General features: G+C 38.6%; 1 protein-coding gene across 2 annotated transcripts in view; it reads left to right on the top strand.

The window, feature by feature from the left end:
* Window positions 1-18,965, top strand: part of LOC102444672 (uncharacterized) — a 214,248-nt gene that overhangs the window by 179,721 nt on the left and 15,562 nt on the right. For both annotated transcript variants that reach the window (XM_006120245.5, XM_075936411.1), the window contains exon 4: window positions 6,107-6,312. In XM_006120245.5, the coding sequence (XP_006120307.1) occupies window positions 6,107-6,312 (206 nt within the window). The remainder of the gene's footprint in view (window positions 1-6,106; window positions 6,313-18,965) is intronic.

The raw sequence follows: 18,965 nt of genomic DNA, 5'->3' as shown, positions 1-18,965 counted from the left end.
GTGCAGTGAAGTTAATTTGGCATAATAGGTGTCCTTTTTCTAGCCTAGCCCTACCAATGTTCCCTCTAATTTTTTTCCATCTGTGAGTGGAATAAATTTTGTTATGTGCACAAAACATGCATGTGTGGATATGTAGCACCAGTAAAAACACATTCTGCTGACTGTGGATTCTGTGGGCGCTCTGCTAATCAGGTGGGCAGCATTTGAATTTCTCCTGGGCAGCCACCCAAGCACTGATCTTACAGGGAACACCGGCCCCTACAATCCTTTACAAAAGTCAAGTGTGCTAAGAACGTTAGGTCCTATTCTGTACTGAGTATTGCCATTTCAGCTTTCAGAACGTGCATTTGTGAATCAGGTTCTAGCATGGGCTTTCTTTATTGATGGGTGAACCTCACATAGTTCAGAAAAGAGATGGTAGTAAAGCAAAACCCCATATATGAACACCCTTGAACTTTTAGATCTTCATCTGATCTTTAAGGGTTGGGTCTTCTCTTGTTTAACAGAGAATGCAAGGGTTTGGTTACTTTCTAATTCTCTTTTCTTTACCTCCATGTGACTCCCATAATAACCCTAACTCGTCCACCTAAACATCCTCCAACACCCTCCTTGTTCCCTCCTGCTTCCTTATGACCATACAATAACATCTAGCTTCCATCATCTTGCCGCACAGGCCTTCTCTCTTTGCAATCTTCTGCTAGATCTCTTGAATTCCTCTTAGCTCACAACAGTCCAATAGCATATCTCTGCCTTTAAAAATAAGTTGCAAGACTGTCAACTGACCTGTTAGGTTCTGACTAGCTGCAATTAAAGTTCCTTATGCTGTGAGATTTTTCACATTAGTGTAGGATTCATGCCCCGCCATGCAAAAGGTTTCAACTGACTAGCATCCAGATGCCTGAACACTGCTGGGTCATGCAATAGGATCATCAAAGTAAAGGGAATTTTATTGTCCATTCATGGAATGAAGAGTAGGAATTTAGCCTGTTGGAGATGGAGCATGTTGTCATGTTTGGGAGGCAAAGTAGAACTTGCTCAAGTCACAGCATTGGATCCAGATCCAACCTTATCAAAATTCAAGGGTAGGTGGCTCCATGGTTAGGTTTGGGCCTATCCATAAAGCAAATTAGACCCAGTTGGAGGAGCCTGGGCAGGGGTGTAGTCAGGCAGTTTTTGGAGATTGTGGAGAAGGAGGTAGATGAATGCAGTAGCAGTCAGAGAGAAGGAAGGAAGTGGTGTGCGAGAAGTCCTCATATTTCTGGACTAGGCAGAGGTTCTTACTCTTCCCCAACTGATTTGCCTCTCTTAACTTTGAGCATTTGCAATCCAATTCAAATATGGAAAAGGGAAATCTTTTGCTTTTCTTCTTCTATGAGCTATATACAATTCTCTGCGTATTTTACAAAGCTCCTTAATGTATAGATATAGCAAAGCATCACTGAGAGATGCAACGTAAGTCTCAGAAGAATCTGCAATCCCAAGCTAGAAGGGTGTTATAGTCCTTCATCAGGAGGGGGGATAGCTCAGTGGTTTGAGCATTGGCCTGCTAAACCCATGGGTTGTGAGCTCAAGCCTTGAGGGGGCCATTTAGGGGTCTGGGGCAATTCTGTCAGGGTTGGTACTTGGTCCTGCTATGAGGGTGGGGGACTGGACTCAATGACTTCTCAAGGTCCCTTCCAGTTCTATGAGACAGGTATATCTCTGTTTAATTATTTACAGGGCTTATGCTGAATGGAGGACATTTCACAACTGTCTGAAAATTGTAAGCTCTTCGGAGACATTTGTACAGTACATGGCATGGGAGTAGCAGCAGTCTTCACTGAGAAGTTCCCTTCCACATATAATACATTATTATCCCATGAGATTTCTTGCAGTAGTTCACATTTTGTAGTCTCTGTGCAAGGTAATCAGCAGGATGTGTAATGTAGTCAAGCAGTCCCTTCCCTGACTACAGGTTGGACCTCCCTTGTCCAGCACCCTCGGGACCTGGCCTGTTCTGAATGAGGGAATTTGCCAGATCAGGGGAGGTCCCCTGCCACCAGCCTCCCAGGATGGTTCTCCTCCCTTCAACTGGCTCCGCTCTGGTCCCGTTGTCACTGGGCTCCAGCCTGCAGGGCTTGGACTTGGGGTCTGGCCCACTGGGGCTCACAAGGATGGAGCCCCCAAATTGCCATGGCTCCGCTTCTCCCCTGCCCAACTGGGAATCCCCAGGGATGGGGCTGCCCTGCTTCTGCTGCTCTCTGCCAGGGATCCCTGGCTTCTGGCTGCCCTGCTGCTGCCCCGCCTGGCCAGGGCTCCCCAGGAATGGGGCTCACTGGTCCCGCTGCTGCCCCACCTGGATGGGGCTCCCTGGGGGATAGGGCTCACTAGTCCTGCTTGCTAGATATCCCTGGGGACGGGACTCCAAACCACAAATGTTGCAAGATCAGAGAGTCCCAGATTTCGGAGGTTCAGCCTGTACTAAATCCAGGCCAGGATTTATGAAGAAACAGTTTAGTGACAACAGGTAGCACAATCTGTGTTTAATTAGTTTTGGCATTAAAGAGCCATGGAGAACTACTGAGTGCTGTCAGGGTCCATGTTAAGAGCTCCACTTCTAAACCCTACAACAAATGAAGAACGATGTCACGAGATGTCAGTAATTGTCTTCCGAAAACAATGCTGTTCACCAATGTTACCACTGCATGTCTGAATAGAAAGATGAATTATAATGAGTCAAGTAAATGTATTGCCCTCATTGGTTGCAATATAATAATCCACATATAAGATTATTATAATAATAAAGTGAGTATATTATTAAATTAATAATAATGTCCAGATGCCATCTTCCATCAATTTCAGTGGTATATGATGTTTAGTCTGTTGTGCTTACACTCATTTAGGAATTTATTTTTTCCAAGTTCAGGAAGCTAACAACATGAGCTCTTTTGCTTTGCATGTTGTAACCTTTTATGTAGTCAGTTGGTAAAATGAGGTGAAGACCCAAAGATACATAAATGGGAAACATGAGATCTGTGATTACGTATGCACTGACCCAGTCACGTCTAACATTACACCATGCAACATGGCTCACAAAAAACAGCCTACTGGGAAAAGAGGCATGTAAGAACAGCCATACTGGGTCAGACCAAAGATCTGTTTATCCCAGTATCTGCTACAGTATCCAAGAGTGGCCAACACTAGGTGCCCGAGAGGGAATGAACTGAACAGGTAATCAGCAAGTGATTCATTCCTTGTCCCCCATTCCTGGCTTCTGGCAAATGGAGGCTAGGGACACCCTCCCTGCCCATTCTGGCTAATAGCCATTGATCCTCCATGAACTTTTCCAGTTCTTCTTTGTACCCTGCTATAAACTTGACCCTCACAACATCATCTGGCAAGAAGTTCCACAGGTTGACAGTGAATCAGGTGAAAAAATACTTCCTTTTATTTGTTGTAAACCAGCTGCTTATTAATTGCATTTGGGGTATGTCTACACAACAGGACAAAGTCGAATTAAGATACGCAACTTCAACTATGTTAATTGCGTAGCTGAAGTAGCTTAACTTGGTTTTTGTCACTGTCTACACTGCAGGAAGTCAAAGGAAGAACACTCTTCCTTCGACTTCCCTTACTCCCCATGAAACCAGGGTTACCAGCAGTGCTTTTTTTGTGATGGTACTGCCCGTACACTTCCAGTCAGAGCTTAACTGGAAAGAACGGAGCGTAACGGCACTTCTGTAATGAAAATGGCCGACAGACGCATTTCTCAAAGGGGCCATGTCTCTTAAAAGGGCACTTCCGGCCCCACTGCCGGGTTTATTTGTTTCTGGCTTTTTTTTTTTTGCTCAACAATTTTTCCCCTGGAGTACCAGCACTTTTTTTTTTTTTTTTTTTTTTGAAGCACTGGTTACCAGCATCTCACTTTGACTTAACTAAACTGTTAATTCAAAACCTGGAAGAACAACAGCAGCAGCTTCAATCTTGCTTGGTAGTATACACGTACCTTTGGTGACCTGTGGTTCTTGTGTTATGAGAAGGAATAAATAACATTTTCTTATTTACTTTTTCCATATCAGTCATATTTTTGATCATATCATATTCTCCTTTAGTCATCTCTTTTACAAGCTGAAAAGACTTAGTCTTATTAAGCCATTCTATACTCCTAATAATTGTTGTTTCACTTTTCTCTACTTTTTCCAATTCCAATAGATTTTTTTTTAAGATGGAGCAACCATATCTGCATACAGCATTCAAAATATTGGTGTATCATGATTTCTGTAGAGGCAATATGATATTTTCTGTCTTATTCTCTATCCTTTTCTTAGTGGTTCCTAACATTCTGCTCAGTTTTTTACTGCCACTGCACTTTGAGTGGATGTTTTCAGAGAACTATCTACAGTGTCTCCAAAATCTCTTTCTTGAGTGCTAACAGCTAATTTAGATTCCATTCTTTAGATTCCATTGTTTATATGTATAGTTAAGATTGTTTTCCATAGTGCATTACCATGACACTTTACTTTGCTTAAAAACCTTTGGTGAGGGACCTTGTCAAAGGCTTTCTGAAAGTCTAAGTACGCTGTTTCCACTGGATCCTTTTTGTGCACATGCTTATTGGTGCCCTCAAAGAATTCTACTAGATTGGCGAGGATGATTTCCCATTACAAAAACCACGTTGACTCTTCCCCAACAAATTATGTTCATCTGTGTGCTTGACAACACAGTGCTGGTTTGCTTGAGCCAGGTTAAATCTCTCTGGGCTAGTGAAATCTAGAATGGGCATATTAAACTCAGTGATGCTACAGTGATTTACACCTTCTGAAGTCTTTAGTTTCTGTCCTTTAATTACATTCCAGTTTTGCCCTGCAGCTCAAAAGAAATGGACATAGGTTCTTCTTTGGGCTAAGGCTGCTTTTCACTGCACCAATGGGGCCCTAAAGCCAATATACCAGCCACTGAAGGATCTAGTCTGCTTAATGAGATCTTCCATTGGCATAAAGCTCTCCTATGTCCCTGCTCTACCCCTGCTGCAGCCAGTAGAAGGGTCATGCTCTGAGTAGCCTGGCACTTCCTGATCCTTGCTGCCATAAGAGTCCCCTGGAATTATTGGAGGTAGGTATAATGTAGAGCAGATGGTTGTAATTTACACCAGGAGTGTGGCCTATCCTGTGGCTGTCCCAGGGTGAGCATAAAGTGAGCATCAAAGTGTCTGAGGACCAACATTGCAAGTGTACACACACACACACACACACACACACACACACACACACACACACACACACACCTATCCTTTCCTAAGTCATTTTATGTGCTTCTCTGACACAGCCGTGAGTCAGCGCTGTGATCTCAAGTCACTCCAACATTGGAGTGCACAAAACTGACATAGTAAAATACTTTCAATTCATGATGCAGATGAGATTTTTCTTATCAAAGTTACATCTGGGCTTTGTTTTTTGTTTTTCAAACTTTCAGCATGCTGGACAGAGCCATCGCTTTTGGGGACTATCCTGAACAAGCCAGGAATTGAGACTATCACCCTGCAGTGCAGACTGCAACAAGCAGTGACTTTATAATGGGGGAAGGATATCAGTTCAGCATAATTTAAGTCAGGAAGCCAGTTTAAACAACTTGCTTTTTAAAAATTATTCAAGGAAAACATGTTTATGCAGGTACACCAGCAGCTGCAGAATTGGGCCCTTTAAGTCTTTATCTTTGAAAACATGGCATCCCTATTAGCCTGCAACAAGATAAAGATTCATGTATAATAACGATGTTCATGTGTAATAACTATATCTCACTCCATTACAGGTAGTTCAAGGCCATTCTGCGTAAACAGTATGCATGGTTTTGTTCTTAATCTTTAAAAACCCCAAATACCTTGGTTGCAGATATATGTTAAGGTTTAATGCATCTCTTGCCATAAAAGTGTTGCTCAAGACTAATGAACAAATGAATGTTTGTTTAATCTCCTTTGTGAAAATCAAACAAGCTTTCAACAGCTATTCGTATATTTATTGTCAGATGTGAATCATCACTTAGGTGTACTGCCCTGTGCCATTAGCGTTTAGTGCTCATAGTTTCACAGCATTAATTCACCTGTTTGTTTGTTTTTTTTTTTTTATCCCAGTACCAGCTACAGAAAGGATCGGTGTGGAGAATCCTGTTGTGCCACTGGCAGAATTGGCTCTTCTTCTGCTTGGTCCTGGCAGTAATGGCTATCATTCCCTTTGCAGTCTATAGAATGATGGTAGCTTTTAAGGACCCTCCACCCAGTCTAGTATTCCACGCAGCAGCTGTCTGTTTCGGAGTTCTTGCAGAAACTCTTCTGATCAAGTGAGTAACAAGTCACACACACCCCTTCTCTCCTCTTTCTTGCAAAGAAGCAGAGGAAGCAGGTCTTACTCAGTGGCACCTGAAAAGTTCCCAAAAGATTTACCCATTATGTTAAGGTTTTAGAAGCTAGGAAATATTACTCTAGTATTGTTGGGTGTCTTTGTGCGGATATAGATTGTTTAATTTTAAGTCTGCTTTTAAGCAAACTCAATGCTCTGAGGGTTGTTTTTTCTATCTCAGTGGGGCCCACCCAGAGTAGAGAGTGAATATGTGTTTCAAGGTTGTGTAGCTGAGGAGGTTTTTTGTTAGCTTCATTATGAGGAAGGAATCTTAGTACTTAAAATATCAAAGTCATTGTTTGAGTCACAGTACAACTAATTCAGTCGCACAATGTAGTGCAGGTTCTTGGTATGTGATATGCAGGTAGTACAGAGAAATGATTGTAAAAGTTGAATAAATACAAAATTAGTTTCAAAATCTGAAACTTTCTGAAGGATGCTTTGATAATGATCCACTACAACAGCTCTTCAGCGGGGTAGAACCTGGACCTTTAGTTCCACCTTCACTGCCTAAGCTAAGGGTGCAACATTGTTAACTGTTAACAGTAGTAGATTTTTATCCCTTATGTGGTACATCCACAAAATGGGGGAATGAAACATTTAGCTGTCCATGGAAGCTCACCCTAAGTAACTGAGGCCTCAAAGGTTTAAATCTGGATATTGACCCATCTATAGCCTAAACCAGAACTTCACATCTGACTGTCTTTACCTACATCTATCTTCCCAATGAACACACAAACACACAGTTTGGATCCATATTTTCATCCATATTTAATTTTGAGTTTTGTAACATAGGCCTATCTCTGTGATAGACTAAACCAGAACATCGAATCCAACATTAACCAACCCAAAATTCACATTCAATGCCAGACCCAAAATGTGTAAGTAAGGTACACCTATCATTTAAAATCCATGCTATGACTAAAAACATGTACAATCACGAACTCCTGTTTGCATGTCATATTTTCTCAAATTAAAACAAATACACTGACACAATTATCTTGACGCCACAATGGTCATCATTAAAATGTTGACATTTAGTGTTTGAAATTAATTAGCATTACTGTGGAAATACCAGTATATTAAATGTTCGAACAATAATTACCTTCAAATAGTAATTCTGATTTTAATGGCACCCACCATATCGTAGGTGATTGGAATTTAGGGGTGAAGGAGAGGGAATAAGAGAGGAATTACTCTTTAATGAAGCATCTGAACAACCATATATGTGAGAGGAAAAGCAGTACAAAAATAGAAAAGGCTAACTATGCACAAGTGCTCATGAAAGTTTCTGATGAGATAAAAGCTTTAGAAACAAATTTGAGTTTAAAAGTGCATTTGAAAAGGTATGTACTCACATTGTGCAGCACGACAACAGTAGAATGCTAATAACATTTAATTTCCCTTGACTTCTAACCTTCTTAACCTGCTGTAATGCTAGAATGGTGCTGTAAATCAAAATGTGCTGTATTGTATGGTGAACATGTGTATTGAATCATTCCAGGCTGCCTGGTGCTTTTTAAAAACAAAACTCACAATAGTGTTTGTGCTGTTTTTCATTTTTCATAGACCTTTCCTCTTAATCATGCTGCAACTGGTTAGCTGATGTGTTCAAAATACAATATAAAAAAGAGGAGGGGGAATTAGGAGATAGAAAAAACATAGCAGAAACTATAGCACAGATGATTAGGCCAAAATATCCTTGACATTATTTTCCCCCTTGTTGTAAGTGTTATTCCATTTTCAAGAAAAACAAATTGGAATATTGCCTGGGGTCTTCTGAATCATTAGTAAATTAAGAATCTGTTTTTAATAACATTTAACTTGTAAATAATGCATTAATTGACTAGCTTGAAAGTTAGCTTGAATGTTAGAAACTCTGGCACTAAATGCGTAATGAAAGAAGTGTTCTGTTCGAGGAGGCTGTATGGCAAATGTAACAAATTAAATATGACAGTTGATATTTGTGAAAATGGTGATATAATTAGAGGACACCTGCAGCTGTTTTCCAACCAAAACAACAGAAATTAAACATGTATAAAGTATGTGTGCCACATTTTCTCTTAGCATACTTCTTTTGTTCTCCTTAGAGTTTTTTGTTACAGGTTTTGTTTTGGTTTTATTTTAATTTTTCCCCTGCCTTTTGTCAGGTTGTATGTCTATACAAGCAATAATTGTCTCTGTCTGATACTATAGTTTGTTGGTTCCATCAAACTAAAGGAAAAGAACAAGAATCTTATTTACTAAGAGTTTGAAATTATTAAAAAATGTGATGCATACCCGAACATGTTTATAAGTCTATAGGTTGAGATATGGTCATGCATTGCTACCTGTAGATTTCTTGCCTGTGAGATTATCACCTATTTATTCATTTCCCTTTTATTATCAAGGATGATTTCTTTTAAAGTATAGAGTGATGTGACAAGTTAATATTGACCAGCCGTATGTAGGTATTTTAAATGTAAATGTGTAGTTTGCAATGTATATGTGTGGGAGAGAATTTGATGTTGTTTTTTACATTTCATGAGGATCTGAACCCACATTTCCAAAGATGAAAGCAAAGCATTAACGCCCTGAACCAGACTATCCAAGATCACAGTACTCTTAAATCAGTGGGAAAATATGATGCATATTCACTGCAGTTGGTCCCAAAACATAAGACTAGGATCTTGATTTTAAAAAATTCAAAGTTTGAGAAGTGTTTGGATCCAGGGATTTTTTTTTCCATCTTAAGTATTCTCCCTTCAGTGTGCAAGAGGAAAAGGAAATTAAAATTGCATAAATAGGAATCTCTGGATTACATCAATGTAAATAAGAAATAGTTCCATTTAGTCAATGGAATTCCACTACTATTGATACATAAAATCAGAAACAAGACTATTTGACAGAGCAACAAGGAAGTTGGACCAATTCTTTTCCTGCTTAAATTTAACATAAATTCAAAGTAACTCCACTAAAATTAATAGTGTTACTCCCAATTTATACTAGTTTGACTGAAAACAGAATTTGATCCAGTGTTTCTAATTTATATAAAGCTATTATATGAAATGCCTTGAAAAAGGTTTTCATAATTTAGTTTAGCTGCAATTTGTAATAGCTTGATATTCCAAATTTTGTGTTTCATTCTGTATTTTATTGAACTAGATAGATATAAATATTCCAAATCATGTTCCCAAGTCAAAAGACTTTGGTGGTCTCATTATCATCACTACTGAAGGGTTTTTTTGTTTTTGTTTTTGTTTTTTTAATAATAAAATGTTCAAGATACATATGGAGGCTGGTATGGGGATATGGGTTGCTTTCACTTCTAGTTCACTAGTACACTTTAAACCGAAATTTGCAGTAACCAGAAGTTGCTACAGTAGTAGGCCTATGAAGAAGGAACTGATTATATCAACAGACTGGGGTCCATGTTAAAAACAATAGCGCCACAAGTGGGACCATTATTGGTAGTCTGAACATAAATGTCATGTATTTGAATAGACATGAAAACTGGACCCTCCAAATTGAGGATGGAGAAAATTGGTAGAACGAACACTGCAACAAGTCTAGAAATTTCACATTCACTACATTGACTTTAAAAAAAGACAAGACACTAGAGTTAAGGTAGGGATGGCTATTATTGCTTAGCATTTCAGTTACTACTACTGGATCTGCAACACCAGGCCATTTTCTCCAGAGCTAAGACACGCTGAACAAAGCGATGCGGAGAAATGCCAGCTATAGCACATAGCCAACTGTGATACTGTACGTTTTCAGCGTACCCTTTGTCAGTTGTCAGAAACACAGATATTCATAAACAAAGGAGGGAGGAGGAGACTAAAATTTCACTTTAGAATAAATGCTGTGGACATTGATATGGAATGTGCTAACAACATAGGAACCATTTAAGTAAATATGTGAAACAATCAGGGTGCATCTAGACTGGCAAGATTTTGCGCAAAAGCAGTCGCTTTTGCACAAAATCTTGCCGCCTGTCCACACTGGCCGCGAGTATTTGTGCAAAAACACTGACTTTGTACTGTACAAAATCAGTGGTTCTTGCGCAAATACTCCGATGCTCCCGCTCAGGGATAAGCCCTCTTGCGCAAGTATTCTTGTGCAAGAGGCCAATGTAGACAGCCAAATTAATTTCTTGTGCAAGAAAGCTTGATGGCGAAAATGGCCATCGGAGCTTTCTTGCTCAAGAGAGCATCTACACTGGCACTGATGCTTTTGTACAAAAGCAAATCTTTTGCGCAAAGGCACATGCCAGTATAGACGCTCTCTTGCGCAAATACTTTTAACGGAAAAACTTTTCCGTTAAAAGTATTTGCGCAATATCATGCCAGTATAGACGCAGCCCAATATTAACTGTGCTCTTTGTGCAATGACACCTTTATTACCAGTTTTTGTTTTTATCTTGATAAAGCCAGAGTCATATAACAGTTGAAACTGGCTTTCGTGACGGATATAGAAAATGTTGTGCATGACATTGGAAGCATGGTATCATGGAAACAAATTGAACAATAGCTGGGAAAATTATCTCAGTTCTTTCAGAGATAGCAGAATTCTTCCCCATACATGCAAATATGGACGTTTTCTCTATAATAAAATTACAGCTTTATTCTATAAGAGCGGGCTCTTAACACTGGTACAGAGCTGCTCTTTGATATTGTTTCCTATAACATAACACAACCATTATGTAGTACTCTGTTTTACACCTATAATGCCTCTGTTTTCATGCTATGTATGACACAGGTGTGTATAGTCATTTTAGCCTTGTAATATTGTTCATGTGTCTGCTCTCTAAACTCTGAAGACCAGATTCCATGAACAGAGCACTTAAATGTTCACAGCATGAATTGCACATCTGCTCTGGCTCTGTTGATTCATGCAGTTTTACACATGGATCACAACATCCGGTTTGTTTTGCACATCACGTATGCCACTGTTAATGTTCATCTCATTTGACAATGCTGATTATTAATGTGAAATGGTACTCACCCAAATGTAGTACAAGAGATTTACCAGTAACATGTAATGGTTTCCAAAGGCTTCCATATTAGTAGCCCTGCTGGTAGAACACTAGTTATCATCTTTTCTAGCATGAATGAGGAGTCAAGGTCTCACTGGGATACGTTTCTGCTTCATTAAGTCACCAGTGTTGTTCACTGGTGCTTCTTTCATTGGGCTTTTTCATTTCTTCTTTCTTTTTCCATTGGTGCAGGGAAGACATTGCTCTACAGTTCATAATAGGAGATGGACTAGTAACACAGCCATATATTTATTTCTTCCAGAGAAGTAAGGAAAGAATTTTCTTCATGGATCTCTACTTCACATGGGGCCCCATCTTGCATCCTTGACTCTGTTACAATTCCCTTCAAATCAATAAGAGTTTTGGCAGGGTAAAGATTGCAGGATCAAAGTATATTTAAAAAAAAATGATTCCAGCTCTATTTTGTGTTTTCCTTTGCATTCCCTATGGGCTCATTTTCTTTCCTACTTCTGTTTCTTGCTCTTTCTTCATTCTCAAGAACTCATGCTATTCCTTTAATGAAATTTACCTAATCTACTTTCTCCCTTACTCCTCTCCTTCTCTTGCTGTGCTCTGGTATCTGTAGAATTATGTTTTTGTTGAAGAACAACATAAGATGGTCTGTCTAAAGTATTTAGACAAAAATCCCTACGGATTTAGTTTTAAGTCTTTCACAGATTTATTTTACAATACATTTGCAGATAACATGACTAGGGATGTAAAAAGTTAACTGGTGATGCTTATAGGTAACTGGTTTACCAGCAGCCCAGCCAGACTGAAGTAGCCCCTTCTGGATGCGGAGTGTGAGCTCCTCCAGTCAGTCCGGGCCTATGGCGTCATGTGCAGGGGGATGCTCCAAGGTTAACCAGTTAAACCTAGCGTTTAACTGGTTAACATTTTAAACAATAAGTAACACCCTTAAACATGACACATGTCAAATAAACCATTTGACTTACAATGTGCGTTCACATAACTGCCAAGTAGGACAGATACTTTTTCAAAGTTGTGTATACAGGTTTGGTCTGCTTCTGTGTGATGCTGGAAAAAACTCAGGCAGAGAGGTGAAGCCTTCCTTGGTTTCCTTGGAAGATTCTGTATGTGTCCCAGAGGATGCATTATTTGTTCTCACACCTAAATGGAAGGATGGGCAGTGCTGAGTTTTCCCTTCTCAAATGTTCAGCTTTCACTGGCTTGAGATGTCATAATCACCAGCTACTTTCAAGACAGCCATGGCCTTCAGTTCTAAGGTAACAACCAAGCAGGCAAAAACTTTTTTTTAAACACAATTTTTTTCATATCATATTATGGGGACAAATGTTGGGGCAGACCAAAGGTTTGCTTAATCTTCCATTATCTTTAATTGGACTGGATCTTTAATTAAAGGAATAACATCACATGACATTCAGGTCTCTCTATTATTGCTGCTTTCTAGGATATTTTGCAAATTTCAAGCTTTCTGTTGTTCCATTGCAAAGATACAGCTGTCACAGTGTACACAAGTGAACCACTGCCCTATTCCTCCAGTCTCCAGGAAAAAAAACCATTCCCAGTCAAATAATATCAGCAACACAGTTGTGAACTTCAAAGATTATTTTGCCAAAATTAGGGTTCCAAAGGCAATGTCAATTAACTTAGCTGCATAGCACATAAGTAGTATTTCCTGTTGCTATTTTTCTGGTAAATCGCATTGTTGAACTCATTACTGCTGAGGTTGTATACAAATGTGTATCATTAAAATGTATAAAGTATACAATTTATAAGAGTTAAAGTTGTGCTAGAATTTTAGCTTGGACATTTCTTGTCTTTTGGGATTTCCAGGGTTTTACTTTAGAAAGGTGCCCTTCAATTTACATCTGCATATTTGTACCTCTGTGAATATGCAAGCAAGATAGCTAAAGGGTCAGGTTTGCAGACTTTTTGCCCACAGTTCATTTTGCAGGCACATATTTTGTTGGCACAATTTGCACCTGCCAAAAGGGGGGAGGGCAGAAGTTACAATGGCTAAAAATATACCCCTGACTCTGCAAACTTAGTGTTCTTTGGACATAGTTTTTATCAACAGAAGTACTGTACTGATCTAGAGGCAAACCTTCAGGTTGAAAAACATAACAAAATGAAAATAATACATTACCAGGACATAAGAAAGATGTGCTGGCTTAGTTAAATAAGGCACAACTGGTATTATTTAATTAAAATTAGAGTGCAGCTGTTAGGGGAAAATCCAGCCAGTTTTAGATAGAAAAATCTGCCTCAATATTGTGTTTCAGCATCATTTTAACACTATAACTAGTCTACTAGAGGATAAGATAGGGGTTTATTTGAGGGGGTTTGCATATGTGTGTGTGTGTGTCTGTGTGTGTGTGAGAGAGAGAGAGAGAGAGATGTTGTTTCAAATACTATATAGATACCCTTTCCTACTGGAGAGATGGAGAAAAAATAAAATTACACTAGGGCCTCTAAGTTCTGCTAGTGCAGTGAGCATTCAGAAGCCAAGGATAATGGAGTAAGGAGAAATCTCTTGAGGAGTCTTGCATATGCATACTATCCATAGCATGGTTCCTTATGTCTAGTATGAGGTTTTTAGCACCCAGCTATATACGGTGTCCATCTTTTGGAGGAAAGCTGTTCTGTTTGCTAAGTAAGAGATCATTTCAGATGGGCAACATTTCTCTTTATTCCAAGAATGATAAAGATACTCTTACTTAGTATAAAAAAATATTTATAGCTATTTGCATCTGCACTGTTGCAAAATTTGGGATAACTTTTTATTTTACTACTTGCAGCAGAACCATTTCAGTGCTTCAGAGAAATCATTTTATTTATTAGACCTGCAAAAAAAAATGTTTTGGAGCTTTAGAGGAGTATTTAAAAAATTAAAGAAAGTTTAACTTGACACGCTCAGAAGATTTGGTGGTATTCTTGGGCATTGTTTTAGTGAATACTTAATTGCACTATAACTTCACATGATACTCAACAGAAGTGAAAAGGGCACAGATTCAGCCAAGCCCTGCTTGAGTGGAAAGTGGGAGACAGATAAGATAGGGGTTTATTTGAGGGGGTTTGCGTGTGTGTGTGTGTGTGTGTGTGTGAGAGAGAGAGAGAGAGAGAGAGAGAGAGAGAGATGTTGTTTCAAATACTATATAGATACCCTTTCCTACTGGAGAGATGGAGAAAAAATAAAATTACACTAGGGCCTCTAAGTTCTGCTAGTGCAGTGAGCATTCAGAAGCCAAGGATAATGGAGTAAGGAGAAATCTCTTGAGGAGTCTTGCATATGCATACTATCCATAGCATGGTTCCTTATGTCTAGTATGAGGTTTTTAGCACCCAGCTATATACGTTGTCCATCTTTCGGAGGAAAGCTGTTCTGTTTGCTAAGTAAGAGATCATTTCAGATGGGCAACATTTCTCTTTATTCCAAGAATGATAAAGATACTCTTACTTAGTATAAAAAAATATTTATAGCTATTTGCATCTGCACTGTTGCAAAATTTGGGATAACTTTTTATTTTACTACTTGCAGCAGAACCATTTCAGTGCTTCAGAGAAATCATTTTATTTATTAGACCTGCAAAAAATGTTTGGAGCTTTAGAGGAGTATTTAAAAAATTAAAGAAAGTTTAACTTGACACGCTCAGAAGATTTGGTGGTATTCTTGGGCATTGTTTTAGTGAATACTTAATTGCACTATAACTTCACATGATACTCAACAGAAGTGAAAAGGGCACAGATTCAGCCAAGCCCTGCTTGAGTGGAAAGTGGGAGACAGATTGTTCTAAAATACCTTGTTGCTTTTCCAATCTTGGGGCTGCCTGAGGTCCCCAGCATAATTTAGAGCAGCCTAAGCAGGTTATTCTGCTGGCTGGTGATTGCTGTAATTCAAGGTGCTGTAGCACCTATGTCCCAGTGTGCCCCTGTACCAGGGGTAGGTACTGGGAGCAGATGACATTGAGCCAGCTATACCAGATTTATGGTACCCAGTTAAATTCTCAGCTGCCCCATTAAATTAGCTTCTTTATATTGCCTGACCAATGCAAAGCAACCAAACGGCAGGCTGGGGATCATGAAGATCTTGCAGTGTACAATAGGGAGAGGTAGGAAAAAGATGATATAATCCTATAACTTAATCCTATAACTAGATCAGTCAAGATAGTCAGAATTAACAATCATTTTGTAAGCTTTTATTTTTGTTTTGGTTTCCATTATTTGTCTGGCCTCTGTGTAACATTTGATTGGGTGCAAGCAGTCAGCTGAAGGAGGAGGGCCAGTCAAGCAGCCCACTCACTAGCCTACGTTACCCAACACTGACCTAGTGGGAAATGTGGAGAACAACCAGAGATGAGAAGTGAGATGTAGACATGGCCAGACCTGTGCAAAATGCTTAAAAGTGAGAGCAGTGAGTTTGAACAGAAAGGATTGGTGAGTTAGTGAAAGACCTTGAGATTGGAGGCATCATGTTCATAACTAGCAAAAGGAAATCACTCACACCCCGCCCCCCGCACACACACCATTCCCACTGCATTGTTAATTGTCTACCGAAGCAAGAAGACAAAGACTTAAGACTATCACTCTGCCATCTCTCAGCCCTTTATTATTAGGACTCTCAAAACAGATGAGGTTAAATTCTCCCCAGGTGTAATTCGATTGACTTCAGTAGGCTTATACCAGGGATGACTTTGGCTCTGTGTGACTGCAAGCTATATGTATGCGATTGCCAGGCACAGCAGATTGAGTTAAGGACGACGAAGAAGGAACCTGTCCTCTGCATTTCTTTGATTTGGGAGATTTAAATTAGATCCTTCTTGTGTTATTGTTTCAGGCCTATTTTTGTATTTTATACAAACTCACACTGCCTGGAACTTGGTGACTGAAATATTCACACAGCTCTGTATTGTTTGGGAGTAATACACACTTTTCCCCAGTGGCACAGTGATAGTCTCTGATCCGCCAGCCTCCTGCTGTCCACTGTCATTGTGTCTCACAGTCACTGAGTGGCCTGAGGTGTAGCTGGCACTCACAGCCCCCCTCCAATGCCTGTAACTCTGAAACTACATGACATCTTAACCTTTATAAAATTTCTTCAAGACAGCATTTAAAAACACCCAAATCTTTCCTGACCTTTACATTTTAGTAGAGGTTGTTTTTTTTTTTAAATGGATGTTACAATATTTTTTTCTTAGTTGTGGCATTTTTAAGCTAGTTCAAAGGGAACTTGGCTTTCCTTTTCCCATCTTATTTGAGGCCAATCATTAATCATGGAAGGAAAAGCACTACAGATTCAAACCTGACTTGATAATGTTTTTATATTTGTGACATTTAATATCTATCAGTTAATGGGAAGTTCTATCCTTTTCATTTGTAATCTATTAGGGCACATCTACACAGCAGGGCAGAACTTGAACTAAGCTACGCAACTTCAGCTACATCAATTTCTTAGCTGAAGTCGAAATAGCTTAGTTCAGCTTTTGGTGCTATCTACACAGCAGGAAGTCGAAGGAAGAACACTCTTCCTTCAACTTCCCTTATGCCTTGTGAAGTGAGAGTTGCAGGAGTCAGAGTAAGAAGGCCTTCAGCTTGCCATTATTTTAAATCTTATTTTGGAATAATGCTGATGTGTAGACATACCCTTAAATTACAAATTGAGTCTAGATTCTGGCTTCCTTTTTAACCTCTCACATCCCCACAAACGCAGGCGTTACCATTGTTGCTCTATGGAGAAACTGATGATTGTGTGGCAGAGAATTTGTGGAGATTGCTAAAGGAATTGCTAAAGAACTTCAGCCTGATTCTCATCTCACACTCTTAAGAAATCAGGAGTAACTCCTTTCAAATCAATAGAACAGATTCTGCAATCATTGACACTGCATAAATCCAGAGCAGCTCCACTGAGTACTTCAACTGAGCTACTTAGGAGTAAAATGAATGAGAGAAGACTTATGCCCAGGGCTTTTACCCAAAGATTTTTAAAACTGTAAACAAAAAGTGAGAACTTTTAAAATGAAGTTTCCCACCTGTTTTAATGGCACTTGATTTTTCTAGTGAAAATAGGAACTGCAGACCATTGTGCTATAGACCCTGGCTTTATGATTAGGTGAAACTTTCTATATTCTCATGTATTCCTTACTAACAATAATCTCATAAAATCTTCCATGATATCGGGCAATTTTAATATTTACGGCTTAGATTCCAGTGATGCTATTGGATTTATATTCACTTACTTTTTATTTTGATTGTATTGTTTTATTGAAATGCTAGTATAGTACTTGCAAAATTGCAGAATGCAGGAAGATGATTCCTGGTAAGCATTTGCTATGTAGTAGGTAGATCGGTGCAACATTTTTTGTCCAAAACATTTTCAGCAAAAAATGCACATTTGACAATACCAAACTATTTAAGGAATTTGTTTTGGTATGTCTGAATTGTTCATGCCAAATAAAATCCAAAATAATCAAAATGTTTTGTTTCAACATTTTCCAAATGAAATGTTTGGATTGTTGGTTCAAGATGTCTACTTGTTTTGTAATTTTCTTCAAGAAAATTTTCTTTAAGAAAGCTCAATTGAAATAAAAATTTGTTCACATTTTGATTTGCTGAAAATTTTAAAAAAATCAGTTTGAATAGAAATCCTTTTTTTCCACTTTTTTGGAATTGTGAATTAAAAACTCCATTATTCACACAGCTCTACTTTCTAGTCCAAAAATTGAAGGTCATTTCAAAGTAGCTTGGTGAAAGAACCTAATCCTGCAGACAGCAGTGTTATTGGCCATTATTTCTAATCTAATAGTCAAGAAAAGGAAAGTTTATGGGAAAACAAATACTGAATTTATTACTGTGATGCAACATTCATAAAATATATTTCATGGGGTAGAGAGTTTACACAGGGGGTAATGAGATTTTTCCTTTATGCATTTTTTATAACTGCTTAATCCAGGTGCTGTAGGTTATTTTTTTATTCCTTAGTTTCACCTCTACAAACCACTTCAGTATTTCTAATTTATTTCTGCTTACAAAACAGATGTTCTCAATTGTGTTTCTAACTACATTTTGATCATTATGATTGCTTTTATTTGTTTGTGTCAGCGTATAAACGGGTTGAATGTACAGTACACAATAGTTAGGTTTCAAGAAGCTTGTAAAAAGTCTCTAGTGATTTAGTTATCAACAAATTAAACTATGACTAACAGTAATATCTTTATCATTAGTTGTTTAATCTTCAGATGAGTTCCGTACAGCTTATATGGGCTCTTATATCTTCACATAAAGGTTTCATCCTTTAAAACAACATTTTTCAATGACCATTTGGAAACAACATTTGGAGGAACATTTGGGTTGCGTCCTCTAACTAAATTTCCAAGCTGTTAGTAATGGACTAAAGAATATGTTGTCTGCACTGAATACTAAAAAGCTAAAAGTAAGAGCCTTGAAGGTTATGTGTAAATATTGACATTTTTTATTTTATTTAGCATACAAAAGTGAACTTGCCATGTTGCTTATCTTGGTATAAAGCAACAACTGTATCTGCATCATCTGAGATGCAGTCCTCACACTTCTAACTTACAGAGATTATCTACCATTTT

Source organism: Pelodiscus sinensis, chromosome 9, assembly GCF_052426305.1.
Source record: "Pelodiscus sinensis isolate ZL-2025 chromosome 9, ASM5242630v1, whole genome shotgun sequence".
In the NCBI taxonomy this organism is placed as follows: Eukaryota; Metazoa; Chordata; order Testudines; family Trionychidae; genus Pelodiscus; species Pelodiscus sinensis.
Note: the sequence above shows the minus strand (reverse complement) of the source record. Positions and strands in the feature narration are given on the sequence as shown.